Genomic DNA, 16,542 nt, shown 5'->3' on the forward strand with positions numbered 1-16,542 from the left:
CTAGCCACTACTTAGGAAGCGTATCACTTTTTATTACACTCTTCCAAATTAGATAAAATAATTAATTATATTTCATTATAAATTTTAATTATAATTTTTAAAGAATAAATATTAAAATGATACATGAACTTTAGTTTAATGTATAATTTTATATATGAAATTTTGATTTGATCTAATTCTCATAAATTATTAATATAATTATTCATATTGTATCATTTTATGTTTATATATTGCATATAGAAATAATTATATTTATTTAATATAAAAATAAATCGATATGTTTATTTCTTTAAATGTTTATGATAGATAATCATTTAGCATCCAAATATGAGTAGTTCATACGTAATACATGATAAATAATCATTTCCAGGTCAAATATGAGCTTACGAAAGCTCAATATCATCCCAGGGTCAAACAAAGACTAAATTGAAAAGCTTTCAAAATATTTCAGGTGATTGTCGCGACTTCTAGGGATTGGTATTGTGACTTTGAAGATAGTAGTCATGCTTCTTGACTTGGGGACCAAATTGCAAGGTTTTCAAAATAAAACAAAGTTGACATCACGACCTCAAATAGGAGACGTCATGATGAGATAATTTGATGTCGCGACATTCAAGGTGTGAAGTCACGACTTCATAGGCAAACCACTAAGTCCTTGTTTCCTATGCCATTCCACAAAATCAAAACATGCTTAAAACTTAACCCCCAAACCATTAGCATCATTTCTATGCATGACCAAAACCAATTTCATATATCACAGCTTATATACAACCATGTTGACCATTTATACTCGAGACTAACTATTCTTAGGTACATGCCGTTTACAAAATAAAAAGGTATTTAGAAATGTGTCCGTATTGTAGTAAACATGTAATTGTTTTCTATGTATTTAAATGATGAATAAATAAATAAAGTTAATTTCACATTTCACTATTATGTTTTTTGTGTTTTTGTCTTTCATGTTTTGCATACATAGCAAAATTGTGACAAACAAATATTAGCTCATTGATTGTCTAAGTTCAAACTGATGATAAGTGGCACTGTAAAAACGTTTACATTGCGAGAAAGATAACTTACTTCAGTAGATAATCTAAACGAGTCTGTAATATCATAAAAGAATCAAAGTGAGTATTTGATTCAAATACTTAGAAGGATTATTTGTCGTCTACAATTCCAATTGGGGAGATGGTTAATTTTAGCTATTAGAGCAATTGACTCCACGGGTAGAGACATAGGTATATTCATTGGAAGAATGATACATTGGGCTGGACCCAAGATGAATAAATTTTGAAACCATCTGTGAATTAATTCACTTGTGGCATTCATGGTATGATTTACCTAAAATCCTAAGTTAGCTACAGACCATGCGTATGTAACTTATGTGATTTGGTATAAGTGGATACTTATGTTCTAAAAATGGTCGAGCCCATAGTTAGTATGTTGGTACATGACTTGTGTATGGCATGATTTTACTAGCAACAATGGAATTCATAGCTCGATTAAAAAGTTAATGATATCCTCTCATTAGCATTATGTAGATTGATAAGTATGGAACGTGGCTACGGGTTACTTATTTTCAAACAAGTAATTTATCATAGTCATTTATTGGCAGTGATCATATTAATCATTAAGAAGATACAATGGTGACAATGAGATAAAATAGGATTGTATTGAGTGAGCGGATTTAACTCAAAGGAATCCAGGATATCATATGAGGGTAACACTTATGACGAGGTCATTGGAAAAAGCAGTTGGATGAATTTTTTTCATAAAAAGTATACAATAAGGAGTCAATCATGGTACTCTTGTGGACTGACTCCATGATTAAGTAAATTGTAAATTATCGAAATGATACTTTTGGACATAATTGCAATTACTTGAGCCTAATTGTATATGTTTGATTGGTCTCTCCGCTAACTTAACAAAAGTTCGATCGGATTGCATTTGAATCAAAAGAAAATTCTACGACTTTGGAAATAATTTAATTGAGTCAATTTACTTGATGTGAAATTAAATTAGGTGATTATGAGAATTGTTCAACTAGAGAATTTGATTAAAGAATTCTCTTGAAAAATTAATTTTGGAAAATCTCAGTGATTTTTGGGAAAATTAATTTTGATCAAGTAAAATTAAATTAATCAAATTAATTAAAATTAATATGATATTTTTGGAAATTAATTTTCAAGTCGGACAACTAGCTCATGGGTAATTGAACTTGAGATCGAAAATTGAGCTCAACAACTCAAAATTGAGATCAAGACCTAAAAATTGGTTGAACCGGGCTTGATATGTGAAGCCGGGCTAACGGTCCAGCAAGGACCGGTCAAGCTGTCACTAGCCCAGACCAAATCGACAATAGCCAAATCGGCTTGAGGTACTATGGGGGTGTCGGACCTGCGATGGCACCACCATATACAACGGCGTCGGCGGTTGCGACAACGACATTCTGGTGGTTGACGGATGGTCAACGACGATGGTTTTTCGATGGTTAAGCAATGGAAGAATTGCACTCCTATTGGGACTCTACTAGAGAATTTGATTTTGATTAACTATTACAAATATAATATTATTTTAATAAATTCAATATTAAATTAAATTTAATACTTATCTTAATAGTATTTTATTAATTTAATATTAAAGTGATTATCTTAATATTAAATTTAATTTAATATTTATCTTGTAGATAAATATTCTATCAATTTAATGAGATTTAATATTAAATTTAATCTAATATTTACCTTGATAAGTATTATATTAAAGTGGTTAAGTTTAATCATAGTTGAACTCTCTAAACTCTTCCTATATAAGAGAGCATTGGGACATTTTTTTCACGTACATGAGTTAAAAACAAAGTTGTAGAGAACAATTTCTAAATAAATTATTTCAAAAGATTTCTAGAGATATTTTTCTTATTTACAACTTGACCTAGAAATTTAGAAAAATGCAAAATTACCCCACTGGTAATTTTGTGGAAAATTTTCTGATTCGAAATGAGCCCACACTTAAGGGCGAGCAAAACTCGATTCGATTCAAAAAAATAAAAAAAATGAATTTCAAATTAATCGAATCGAGTTATTCGAATTATTTGAGTCAACTCGAATAACTCGATTCTAGTTTCGAGTTTGAGTAGAGTTGAATCTCACAATTCGAATAACTCTGATAAACAAATTGGTGTAAATACCTATTGGTTCCTATCAACTTTGAAAAGAAGCAAATTGGTCTCTCTCAACAAAAATTATAAAAAATCAAAATAATTTTAAAATTAAAAACATTGATAAAATTTTCAAATTTTATATTTTTAAAATAAATTCTAAAATATATATAATTTAAATTTTTAAAAATATTCTAAAATAATAATTTTGGGACTTAATTAATGATTCAAATTTATCATAATCAAGGTTTTTTTTTTGCTTTGATTTTTTCAAATATATATGGTTTCAAATTTATGTGCTCTAACATGGAATTAGCTTTATTTTAATAATGTTTTTATTTGACATGTTTAAATTTTTTTATTTAACTCGAACAATTTCACTCAATTTGACTCGACTCAATTCGAAAAAAAATCAAATTGAGTTAGGAAGATAAAATATGACTTGTGAACTCAATTAACTCGAAATTTTTTTATTCGATTCGATCGAATGCTCATCCCTACCTACATTGACAAACATGAGCTTGAGGATAGTAGATAAGACTATTCAGTCGAAGCGTTCATCCTAGACCAATCAAAGATGTACAATTTTAATTAAGTATTTATTACTTTAGATACCATAACTAAGTTCTAGTTTTAGAAAAAAAAAATTTAAGACTCTAATTTTTCCTTAAAACTTATTTTTCATCGCATTTTCCAAACTTGTTTTTCTAACAAAAGGAACTATACAAACTTAAGTTGAGTCAATTGTTGCTATATGGATGCTACCCCTAAAATGGAAAATTGTCCATTTAGACCCTTTAGAAAATTTAAAACTTTAAATTATTAAAGGTAAAATTACACTTTAACCCCTTAAAATAATAAATTTTTATTTAATTCTTTAAAAATTATAAAGATATAGGCTATTAAAATTAAAAGTTAATTTCGGCTCCATAAAAAAAATTTCTGGCTTCGAGAATACATGTACCCGTGCATGGAATAAATAAATTGTACGCTGAGTAATAGGGCTCAATGGTACTTTCATGATTCAAGATAATATAACTCAATGGTTCTTTTGTTGGTCAAATTGCACTTTAGTCCTCATACTTTTTAAAATTTGAGATTTGATTTTTTTTTTTGTCATACTTCCAACTTTACAACTCTTTTCACGTAATTGCCCTTCTCCAATATCAAATTCCTTTTCTAAAATTTTATATTTGAGTCGTTCCATAAAATTTTCTCATAATTTTCTTGATATTCAAACCCAAATTTTTACCATGTGTTATATTGAAAATGTCAAGATATTATATATATATATATATATATATATGCGTAGTGGGGTTAGGGTCTTGGGTTTCTTTTGGACTGTTGGGTATTGTTGGGCAAAAAATCTCTAAGCCAAATAGCCACAAAGTGAATCGATTTGGGTGGCAAAGATTCTTCCCCAAATCGACAATTTTAGCTACGATTTGACAAAATTCTTTGCCCTAAACCTATGTTTAAATAGTAAAAAGTGGCACACGTTTCCCAAAGTTCCAAATCAATATGATTTGTAGTGATTTGGGCCTCACAGTTTGGTGTTCCACCCAAATTGCCACAAAAAAATTGTCAATTTGGGCCTATAGCGTGTGCAATTTTTATGATTTAAAACATATCATTTTGATAAAAAATTTCCAATCCATGTCAATTTGAAAAAAAAGTAATAAATTAATATAATTTTAATAAAAATCCTTAAAGGTAAATTGTTAATAATGTTGGGATGTGTTATTACCAAAAAGAATTAAATTATAGGGGTGTGTTTGTCATTTTTTAACTATAATTAATGTAGAAGATCATGAAGGATATGTACATGCTCCATGTTTGGTAATAATATTTGTCATTGTGCAATTCAAAGTCGGCACCTGTCTCTCTTTAAAAGTCACATTTAAGCAATTAAGGATACCCAGCTACACCACCTCTTGTTAATCCCTCCCCCAGTCTCACCCTTTGTTTAGACCATAATGTCCATGTCCTTCTCTAAGTATTCCCTTCCCCAGTTCCCACTCCCCATATAGATTAAAAGGTCAATCTGGTGATTACGTTTAATGTCAAAAAAACCTCTTTCCTAGAACCTATATATACTGGAGTCGTCACCTTGTTTGGTCATACTCCAAAACCAAACCAGATCCTTTTTACTTATTTCCACCTTGATTAAGAAGCATATTAATGGCCTCTCCCCGTGAAATAGAGGTGACCCTCTCCTCCGCCAAAGATCTCAAAAACGTCAATTGGCGTCACGGTCCAATCAGGCCGTACGTCGTCTTGTGGGTGGACCCAAAGAACAAGTGTTCCACCAAAGTCGATGAGGAGGGTGACACTAGTCCCATATGGGACGAAACTCTGGTCATCCCTCTCCCTGCTGGTCCCGTCGACGACGACACCATTCTCTTCATCGACGTCGTCCACGTCGGTTCCGAGGAGCACACCAAACCACTCATTGGCTCAGGTAAGATCAAGCTCCGAAAAGTCCTTGATAAGGCCGGCTTCGAAGTAAGCCACGAGAAAACGCTCAAGCTGAAGCGACCCTCTGGGAGACCCCAAGGAAAAGTTGACGTTAGAGTTTTGACCAGAGAGCCACGCTATCATGATCCCGATCCGTACCGTGCACCACCCTACGGGGTCCCAGCACCGGATTCAAGAGCCTACCCAGGAGCTCCGCAAACTTATGGTTATCCTTACCCATACGCTCACCCGCCACAGCCACAAAGTCCTTACTATGCAGCCCCAGCTTCTGGGTATCCCTACAGTGCGTACAATTACAATGCTCGGCCGGCGTACGGTGAAGGAAGTGGTGGGTACTATGGGCAAGTGGAGAAGAAGAAGAGTAAGTTCGGAGGGATGGGGACAGGATTGGCTGTGGGTGCGGTTGCAGGGGCTTTGGGTGGACTGGCATTAGCGGAGGGCGTGGATGCGCTGGAGGATCATTTCGAAGATGAAGTGGCGGAGAAGGTTGAAGATGATCTTGGATATGATGATGGTGGCGATGATTTCTAATTCTCGAGACAAGATGAATAATCCTATATTACTAAGTCAGTCAATACAACAAGACAATTGCCATTAGCCAAACGTGATTTTGTTTTAAATGGTGGTGCTCTTTGGAGTTGAAGGGAGATTGTAATAGTTGTTGTTGTTTTTGCTGGTGAAGGCCATAAGCATCGGCTTCTATGTAGTGGGAAATAAAAACCTTTTTGTCAGGTATCCAATGCCCTACCGGCAACTTATTCTTATGCGTTGGAATAGGTGTGCTATTACAGTTGCTATCCCTCTCAAGGGAGAATGAGTCAAAATTTCACCCCTTATTTATTAAAACAAATCCTTAGTATTTTCTTTTCAAAAACAAAAAAAAATAAAATCCTTAGTATTTTATTTTTTAAAGCTCAGACCTTTAAAAATTTTGTAGGATTTAGAGTTATATTTTAAAAATTTTAAATATACATTTTATTGTATTAAGATAAAATTTATAAAAAAAATTAATTATTTAAAGTATACTAATTTTTAAAATTATTAGTATCAGTTAAGTGATCAACCCATTAGCATATATTCAGAATTGCAAAGTCATATATTCGTAACTGATAATAAAATTTGAATCATTGCTCCCAGATTCTTCTTGCTGTTTGCAAGTTGTTTTACAAGGTGGTGTATGAGGTAAAAGATTGCTTGAAAGGTGAGTACAACAGGCAAAAGCCCAAAACCTAGTCGTCCTCCTCATCTTTTCGATGCCATAAGAAACCACGCCAGTAATTAGATAAATTAAAAATATAACCAAACTTTACATCAAACAACTCCTTTCTGAATATATATTCTTAAAAAAAATGAAGAAAAGCAATTATATATGACAATTTGATTGCATTTTTAACTTTAATGAAAGTAGATATGATGTGGAACCCAACTCGTAAGAGTTACACTTGGAAGTTGGTTTAACAATATGGATTTTTCCGAAAATTAAGAAGGAATAAAATATGATTTAAAATAAAGAATATAGAATAAAGGAACTAAAGGATAAAATTCGCCCTACCAAACTCAAACTTTAGATAGTTTATACCATCCTCTAAATTATTTGAAAAATCTAGCAAACCAGATTAAAGGGAAAGAAAATTTGAATATTTACATGGGCAATATGTGTGACATCCCAATTTAGGGTCTAGTGAGAACAGTGATTTCGAAACTATAAATTCGACGTAATAAAATTTATTTTTATTATATTTTTATGGTCTACGATTTCATAAAATGATTTCGTGAAAATTTCGTTTGAAAATTTTGACGTTTGGGCACTCAATTTAGTCAAAAGGACTAAATCATAAAAAATGCAAAAGTTGAGTTCCACATGCTAGAGGTCTCCAATTGTTATGAAATTTTAAATTAGAGGTCCTTATATGGTAATTAGACCATTGGTTAAATTGGTGGAAAAAAATGAACATCGTTAGACATGTTTCCAAAGTTTTTCATTAAGGGAATTTTGGTTATTTAGTTATTAAAATGAATTAAAAACAAAATTAAAAGTCAATTTTTGTCCATCTTCAACCTCTTGGCTGAAACTTGCATAGAGAAACCATGTCTAGGGTTTTTCAAGCTTTCAAGCTCGATTGTAAGTCCGTTCTAGTCCTGTTTTTAATGATTTTTACGTTTTTATAATCCTCATAACAAGATCTATCTATTTCTACCATTTATTTGAGCTAGGGTTGATGTTTAAAAATTTACCCATGTGTTACATGTGTGTATTTTGATTTTTTTAAGGGAGGAATATGAATGTTTGTTGTGTGTTAAATAACTTTTACTAAGTAGTTTTCGGTGAAAACGCTAAAAAGGACTAATTTATAAAAGTTATAAAATTTGTCATAAAAAGTATGATTTAGTGGAAATTGTGGGCTGTTATAGTTATGAAATGATTCGACTAGGCTTAAAGTGCAAAGAAATTGAATAAAATTCATTTTACGAGCCTAAGGGAAAAAGTGTAAATATGACAAAGTTTAGGAGCAAAAATGTAATTTTTTCATAGTATGATTTTTAGATCACATTGACTAATGTGACTAATAAATAGGCTAAACGTGATATTATAGATCAAAGAAAACGAGATTCGGACCTAGAACGGGGGAAAACGAGAAATTGACAGTTAAGTCTCTTTTGCCATTTTGGTTTCAAGGTAAGTTCATGCGTAAATAATGCAACCTTATGTTATGTATTTAATATTTCGATATTGCATGAATTGTATACATTTTTTTATGAAATTGATTAATGACAATTTTGACGAAGTTTCGAGAAATGGGAAATCCAGATTTAACCTCAAGAGTATAATACAAATGTCATGATATTAGGGCTACCGAGATTCCGAATAAGGCCAAATCTGGGATATGAAATCGGTATGTGATTTCGTATAAGACCATGTCAGGGACATGGCGTCAATATGATATTTCATGAAAGATCATATCCGGGATATGGCATTGATACGATACTATAGGTATGAAAACCCCGAGCATCCTTAGTATTCCAATGTGGTTCAACGGGTAAGTCAAAGATGAGTATGAGAATGAAATTACTTCGAGTAAACAGGCATGTACGTAAGCCTATAATTGTAAATTCATGATTATTGTGGAAATAATTATTTATTACCCATTGTGATTGATAGTGCACATACTTGTGCTGTTAGATATAAGATAAATATAAATGATGATTATGTGTTAGGCTGTTGGGCCAAATTGAGATGTGATCTAATATGCTTATGTGCTTGAATTGTATTTTCAACGGGTATGTTAAGATTGAGAAAGTATGTGACCATATTTCGAGTGGTACAGGTATGTACACAAAACTCATGTAAAGTGAGTTTGGTATACGATGAATTCTTGGTGAGAATATACATGAACAAGTTATACTTGTGAAACATTGATAACCTTGTGACAAATGATCTATATTTATGATGAATGGATACATGATCAGATTTGATAATGATCATGTGATAGGCTTAGGAGCCTCATTGATTTGTAATATTTTACGGTTAATTTATTTAAATTGTGTTTCATTGGATATGAGGAAAAGAAAGACAGGTATAATTGCCGAATAAAGACATTATGAGAATATAGTAAGATATGAGCTTAGACAAGTGAAAGGTGGTTGAACTATATGTTGAAATTATGATTACTCACAAATAATGTGCATGTGATTAAGAGGATGGAAATAACTTGTTTGTTAATGTGATATGTTATAATGGGAAGACTATAGTGGCTCGGCTAATGCCAAGACAACTAAATGGTGTTTATAAGTTAAAGGAGTAAGCACTATAAATGAATAAATAGAAATCTTAAAATCTAATGCCAATTGAAATTATAGTACGCTTATGGATGGATAAAGTAAATGAATGTTAATAGTTGTTTATTATTTGCATATGAACTTACTAAGCTATATTATATAGCTTACCCTCCTTCCTTTCCCTTGTCTTATAGGTTAATTTAGCTAGCTTAGGTTAGAGGCCGCCAAAGATGCCATCACACTATCAAGCTATCATCGTGGGTAAAAAATGAATACAAACCTCTTAAGTTTATGGCATGTATAGGGACTTAGTCAATTGTGAATGTGTCATTACGATTTAGCCAAAGGTATTGGTTTGTAATGGTTAAGGGTTTGATGTAATGTGAAGCCATGTAAATTGGTTTATATTGATATTTGATTTATTTTGTATAAGGCCATGAAATGCGGCTCATATTGATTATTGGGTTGTAAGCTTATTTCTTTAAGTATACATGTACCCATGCAATGGTAATGTGGTTGGTGGTTGTGTGAATGTGATGAGAGGTGTTGTGGTTATGAATGCTTTATGATTTAATTGGGATTTGTTTAGTATGATGATAAACATGGCTTAAATGAGAATTGTTAAGTTAGGCTTGACAAAGTATGAAGTCTTATGCATGTATAAGTAAAGCTGAAATAAACACGGTCATGCCTTGTTTGTGTATGTTTAAGTGCTCACTTAAGCCATGCTAAATGCCTTTGAAGTCATGTATGTGCATGTGCAAATAAGGGTGGCAACTAGCTTGGAAAATAGCCTCAAAGTTGTCTACACGGGTAGGCACACGAGCGTGTGTCTAGACCATGTGTGACACATGGTCTGCCCCCATGGGCGTGTGATCCGGCCGTGTGTCCCTTGTACCCTAATTTGGTAAAACAGAATGCTTAGTAGTAAACACACGGGCAGAGCCATATGGAGGCTACGACCTAAGCACACGAGTGTGTGACTTGGCTTTGTGACCTCAATTTAGTTGATGACATCATAAGTAAAGAGTTATACGGGCATGTCCTAAGCTACACGGGCGTCTGAGACCATCGGCCTACCCACACGGGCATGTAATCCTCCAAAATAGGAAAATTTTCTAAGTATTGTATAAGTTCTGAGAGTTCTCGGTTTAGTCTCGGACCACACCCAATGTATGTTTTAGGCCTCGAGGGACATATAAGAGATGATATGCATGTGAATGAAAAGTTGTAAATTTGGACCAAAATTCAGGTCTCGATTTTGTATGATTTGTGAGTTTATGTTCGGTAACACTTTGTACCCTGTTCCAGCGTTGAATACGGGTAAAGGGTGTTACAATATGCATGGCTCAGACCACATCTTCGTAGTCGCCAAAAGTCATAAGCGAAGTTGGAATACAAAATACCTTGGGCTCCTAAGTGTCAATGAATTTCGTTTTGGGTAGTACTATAATTGTACATTAAAGCCACTACACGCTGTAGGGTATCATCGGGACCTTGGGGTTCGACTTTGATGGGAACTTTGGGAATGTTGCCTTGGTTCCTCTAGCGTTGGCCCCTTCCTCTGGTGGTGGTTCTAACCATTTCATATGAAAGAAAAATAAATAAAAAAGAAAAGTAAGTATTACCTCTAAGAAAAGATGAGAACTAAAGAAGAAGGGGATAGAAAGCTTAGGTAGGGTTCTATTATTGTAGCAGGGTGTTTTGAAAGAAAGTTTAAGTTATAGTTTTATAGAGAAATAAATTTGTGTAAGAAGTTTAATTCGTGGTAACTGTTCAAAATCTCTAATATAAATTTGACATCTATCAAAGAGTAAGTTATGAAACGTTTAAAATTACAAAAGCAACTGACAAGTTCTGAATCCGCCATTTTGAGTAGATTTTTGGCATTCTCACCAACAAGGAATTCCTAAAATGTACATTTTTTAAGAGAAGCCGTTATGAGTACATGGGGTATTCCGCCTATTGTGATATCCTGAATTAGGGCCTAAATGGAATAGTGGTTTAGAAACCACAATTCTGAAGTAGAAAAATTTATTTCGATTAATTTTTTTAATTTATTGAGTGATTAAATGCATGTGTTAGAATATCGATAGAAAATTTCATGAATTGCATGTCTAATTTGCCTATTAGGACTTGATTGCAAAAGTTGATAAATATGAGTTTTAGATGTTAAAGGATTTAATTGAAGAATGTAATTGAAGTAGAGGTCCTTAAATGGTAATTATACCATTAGGTTTTCATGGACAAAAAATGGACATACATAGGTAGAAATAACCAAAATTTTTAATGAAGGGTATTTTAGTCATTTGGTAATTAAAAGATTAAAAAAAGGAAAAAAGATGGCAAAATATGTCCATCTTCTTCATTAGGACGAAATTTCAAGGGTTCTCCATAGCTAAGGTTTGTTTCAAGCTTCCAAGCTCCATAGTAAGTGATTCCAAGCCCCGTTTTTAATGTTCTTTACGTTTTTGGAGTCCCGGTAACTTGATTTAGCTTATTCTAGCAATAATTTAACCTAGGGTTTATATTTGGAAAAATACCCATAGGTGAAATGTGTTTATTTTGATGTTTTATGGTAGAATATGAAGCTTTAAATTGTGTTAAACAACTTTTTCTAAACGATTTTACGTGAAAACGAGTAAAATGACATAATCGGTAAAAATACCTAATGTTTATAACTATATGTTAGAGTGAGAATTTGATGGTGCCATAGAAGGGAAAAATGATCAGCATGTCATAAAACATAAGAATTTTGAAAAAAAAAATTAATTTTCGAACTTTGGGGCAAAAGTGTAAATATGCAAAAGTTTAAGGGCAAAATTGTAATTTTGCAAAAGTTAGAGTTAAGGACTATCTTGATAAATGTGAGTATTAAATCAGCTAAATGTGTTATTTTAGACCAAGAAAGACGTGGAATCAACCTTGATCGGGGAAAGGAAAAGATTGTGGACTAAATTGCAAATTTTTTTTATTTTGTACCGAGGTAAGTTCATGTGTAAATGTAATAACATAATTGTCATTTTAAGTAATTTAATGTTATTTATATGATATGATGATTAATATCATGAAATATTATGCTTTGTGGTTATTATTGAGTAATATGCAAATTATGTGTGCTACTTGTTAAATTTGAACTGCTACCGAGTATCAGTTTCGATATTCCGTGGAAGACAGAAAAGATGTGTGATCGAGGAAAAATCCCGTTTGAACCTTGGAAATAGATTAGAATACAAGTGACATGTCACTAGGATATTTGAGTTCTGAGCTCGTTGAGTTGAGTCCGAGTTCATGAGATGTAACTAGGCATTCGAGCTCGTTGAGTTGAGTCCGAGTTCATTTTTGGATGCGAACGCCCGAGCTCGTTGAGTTGAGTCCGAGTTCACTTATGGGCGGGTTACATAGTAGCTTGGATACATAAATTCCGCAGGCTATTGAGTTTGTCTAACTGCGGGTATGACACTTATGTGCATGAAATCCGTGTATTCGAATCATATTCCGATGTGTTCAATGGGTAAATCTTAAGTGGATAAGGTGAGTACCTAAAACGAAGGTGACATGTTGGTAAGTGTGGTGAATGAGAAAATTTGTACAGGTATGTACTTAACCCTCGGGTTGAGACTTCAATATGATATGATATGATCATGAATGAGAAATATGATATGATCATGAATGAGAAATATGATATGAATGCTTTGGTGATATTATGCAAATGTGGATTTCGTATTATTGCATGGTTATGTTACTTGCTATTTACATGTGAACTTACTAAGCAATTATGCTTACTCCCTCCTCTATATTCTTTGTAGTTTTGTCAAGCCGACTAGGAGATCGGGAACGGCCGGAGGCGCGCTCACACTATCAACAAACTATTTCGGTATAATGACTTGTATATTTTGGGAATATGGCATGTATAGCATTATAATCATTTTATGTATATAATCTTATGATATGGCTCATGGATGGCATGAAAATGTTTGAGAATGATTAGCTATTGGAGTGGCTAATCAAGATTATATTTGATAACACGTATGCTTTATGTGCTAACTAATCTATGGAAATCCATAAAATGGTGAAATTGGCTATAAAACAGAATCACATAGTAGCAGTGACGTGAGTTTAAAAAATCACTAAAAATAATAGAGATAGAATTAGATGATGAAAAAAATATAGAATTGAATCTTAATGAATCTATCTTCATGTGGAAGAAACAAAATAGGTAAAAGAGTTGTATTTTATGAGATATTTACGTTTTAGTGAAATAGGGTCAGAGCGATTTCTGGATTCCCTGTTCTGACTTTATAAATTCATCATAAATTGTGTAAAAATAATTATGACTCACAGTTTATATGTATGGATTTCTTATTGAGTCTATTTTAAGAGAAACAAATGACATGGTCATTGGATCTCTTTACAGGAATAAATTTGATTTGTAGTGCACAGGCGTCAGAGTAGCCAAACCCTAAAACAGGGGAGACTTTAACTAATAAACTGTACTAATTGGCCTTACCAAAAATTCTAGAAAAAAATTAGTAAGTAGATACATGAGTCTAGTTTTAGGAAAAATTTACAGAATTTGATTTCGAGTTTCTTAACTCGAGATATGATTTTTTTAGCTACTGTGACGCAAATGGAGAGTTTATTACGAGAATTGTTTGAACTTGTTTAAATGCTAAAATAAGTTTAGTGATGTCTCATGCTCAACTCCGGCGACGGTCTCAGGTAAGGGGGCGTTACACCTATTGGTTCTATACGCTTGGCGCAGATAGCTATTTACAAATCCTTTGTAGTGGAAATTCTCAAATTAGAAAATTTCGAGGACGAAAATTTTCTATGAGGGAAAGAGCTGTCACACCCTAGATCTGGCGGACCCGATTAAAAGACATGTAAGTGCGAAATTACCTATTTGGCGTAGTATAATCTACCTATTTACAGTTTATTGGTGAATAAGAGTTGGTGTATAGTAACCGCTATATAAGTAATTAAAAAAAATTATCTTAGGTTATTTTGCTATCTAAGAAAGAATGTGTCAAGCAAAGAGTAAGCGGTGAGAGTTACCACCAAATGTAGAGTACGCCTTGTTACATGAGTACTGTACTAGTTGAGTTTGTAATGTAATTTGGTTAGAAACCAACTAGACTAACTGGTCAAACATCATTTGTGCATAATTTTGTATTTATGCTTCTCTTGGATCTGGTAGGCCATTTATTGAGACAAATTTTGAACACCTTGGACACTTGTCAAGTTCCACCAAGGGAAACTAGATATATATTTTGGTTCCACTAAGACCCTTGGTATTATATGGTATCGAAAACACTCATAGTGTTGCCTCCAGTGAGAAGAAGATTGGACTAGCAAATCACGACATGAAGATGTGTAAGTCCATGTGTTGAAACCCATGGCATGATATGATAAAATGAATACTCTTGGTGATGCCTTCGGTAATATGTAAACCAGACTGGCAGATCACGACATGAAATTATGTGTAAGCCCATGTGGTTGAAACCCATGGCGCCTCTATGAAAGTCCATTGGGACAGTAAAAAACGTGATTCTGTATGTTGCCTGTGGGGCATGATCTGCTAAACCTTTGTGGCGTATTTTGTATAACTTTTGTGGCAAGTTCGATAACGTATCATTGGCGTATACGGTGATGTCTGTGTGGTAGAATATGGTTAGAGTTCTTTGATTAAAAGTTCTATGATAAAGATATGGCACGTCTGAAGTTAATTTAGTGGACTATTATATTATAGAGTATAATAAACTATTAACTTATTATATGTTATCGATATGACATAGCATTTTATAATATAGTAGGATAGCTAACTTTTAAATGTAGGAAAAGTATAAGAATTTAGAGCATATTTCAACCAAGATAATAATAAACAATAATATATGATAATAACTAATATATTATCTACTACTCTACTATTACAATATGTGATATAGTATTATACAATGAAAGAATATATTTTATAAGTATTAATATATATAACTATTATTATATTATAGGTTATAGTAAAAGATATAACATCAATAGTTATGTGTAATTTTAGTATATTAAAATACATGTTTATTATTATAACTAGAAATTCATAAAATTTTATTAAAATTTAAATTCTTAATAAAATATTATTTTTATTAAATTAGATTTTGAATTGGGCTTTTAACTTTTACAAATTGTATTTGGGTCTTGGGCTTAATTTCTTTTTATTAGATTTTGAATTGAGCTTTTAACTTTTACAAATTGTATTTGGGTATTGGGCTTAATTTCTTTTTATTTTGAACTTGAGATTTGAGCTATAATTTATATATTTTGAGTTTAAGTAATAATGAGTATATTATTTGAGTTTTGGCTTAGTATAATATATTTAGGTTTACAAATTTAATAATAAAGATAAAAGGTATTTTTTAAATCCATATAATATCATAAAATAGTAAATTTTACATATAATAAGAACTTTAATTATTTTATATAAAATAAAGTCATTAAATATATATAATTTATACTTTTATAAGGCAAATTTGAGTTGTATTGTCATCATATAAAAGTAAAATGAATTATTATATTCGAAATTAAAACATTTATAATTTATATAATTCAAAATTATTTGAATCTGTCAAAGCTTGCCCAACTAGATCCGAGCCCAAATTCAAAAAAATCAAAGCTTGAAAAAATCTGAGTCCAAAAGGGCTTGAGCCTAAGAAAATTTGAGGTCTAAAAAGACTGAGCTTGAGAAAGCTTGAGCTTAAAAAGATCTGAGCCTGAGAAAATTTAAGTAAGAAGTAAGCTCTATCCGAGCCCGCCCGTTTGCTGGCTCTACCTGTAATATCCCTCACCCGTCCCGACGATCGGTACGAACAAGAGATGCCACCAGACCACTTTCATGTTAAAAATCTTGAGTTTATTTAAGAAAATATTTTAGAAAATATTTTTATAAAACCATAGGAAATAGGTAAAATCAATTTTTAAGTTTTAGAATCTTGTTTAAACCATTTTTGAAACAATTTAAAAGTGTTTGGAAGTGTCTGAAACCATATACATAGGGGACATTTAGAGTCTTAGTGATCCTTTTCATAGCAGGACATGCATTTTCTAACTTATTCTCTTTGCTCCACCATAAGTCATTTCAAGGT

The 16,542-nt window shown here is 32.3% G+C and overlaps 1 protein-coding gene across 1 annotated transcript; it reads left to right on the top strand.

Moving 5' to 3' along the window:
• The first annotated feature begins 5,087 nt into the window (after positions 1–5,087).
• Positions 5,088–6,541, top strand: LOC108454871 (uncharacterized). Its single transcript, XM_017753473.2, has one exon. It carries the CDS (start codon positions 5,333–5,335, stop codon positions 6,158–6,160), a length of 828 nt encoding a protein of 275 aa, XP_017608962.1. The 5' UTR covers positions 5,088–5,332; the 3' UTR covers positions 6,161–6,541.
• The last annotated feature ends 10,001 nt before the right edge of the window (positions 6,542–16,542 follow it).

This window comes from Gossypium arboreum, chromosome 9 (assembly GCF_025698485.1).
Source record: "Gossypium arboreum isolate Shixiya-1 chromosome 9, ASM2569848v2, whole genome shotgun sequence".
NCBI lineage: Eukaryota > Viridiplantae > Streptophyta > Magnoliopsida > Malvales > Malvaceae > Gossypium > Gossypium arboreum.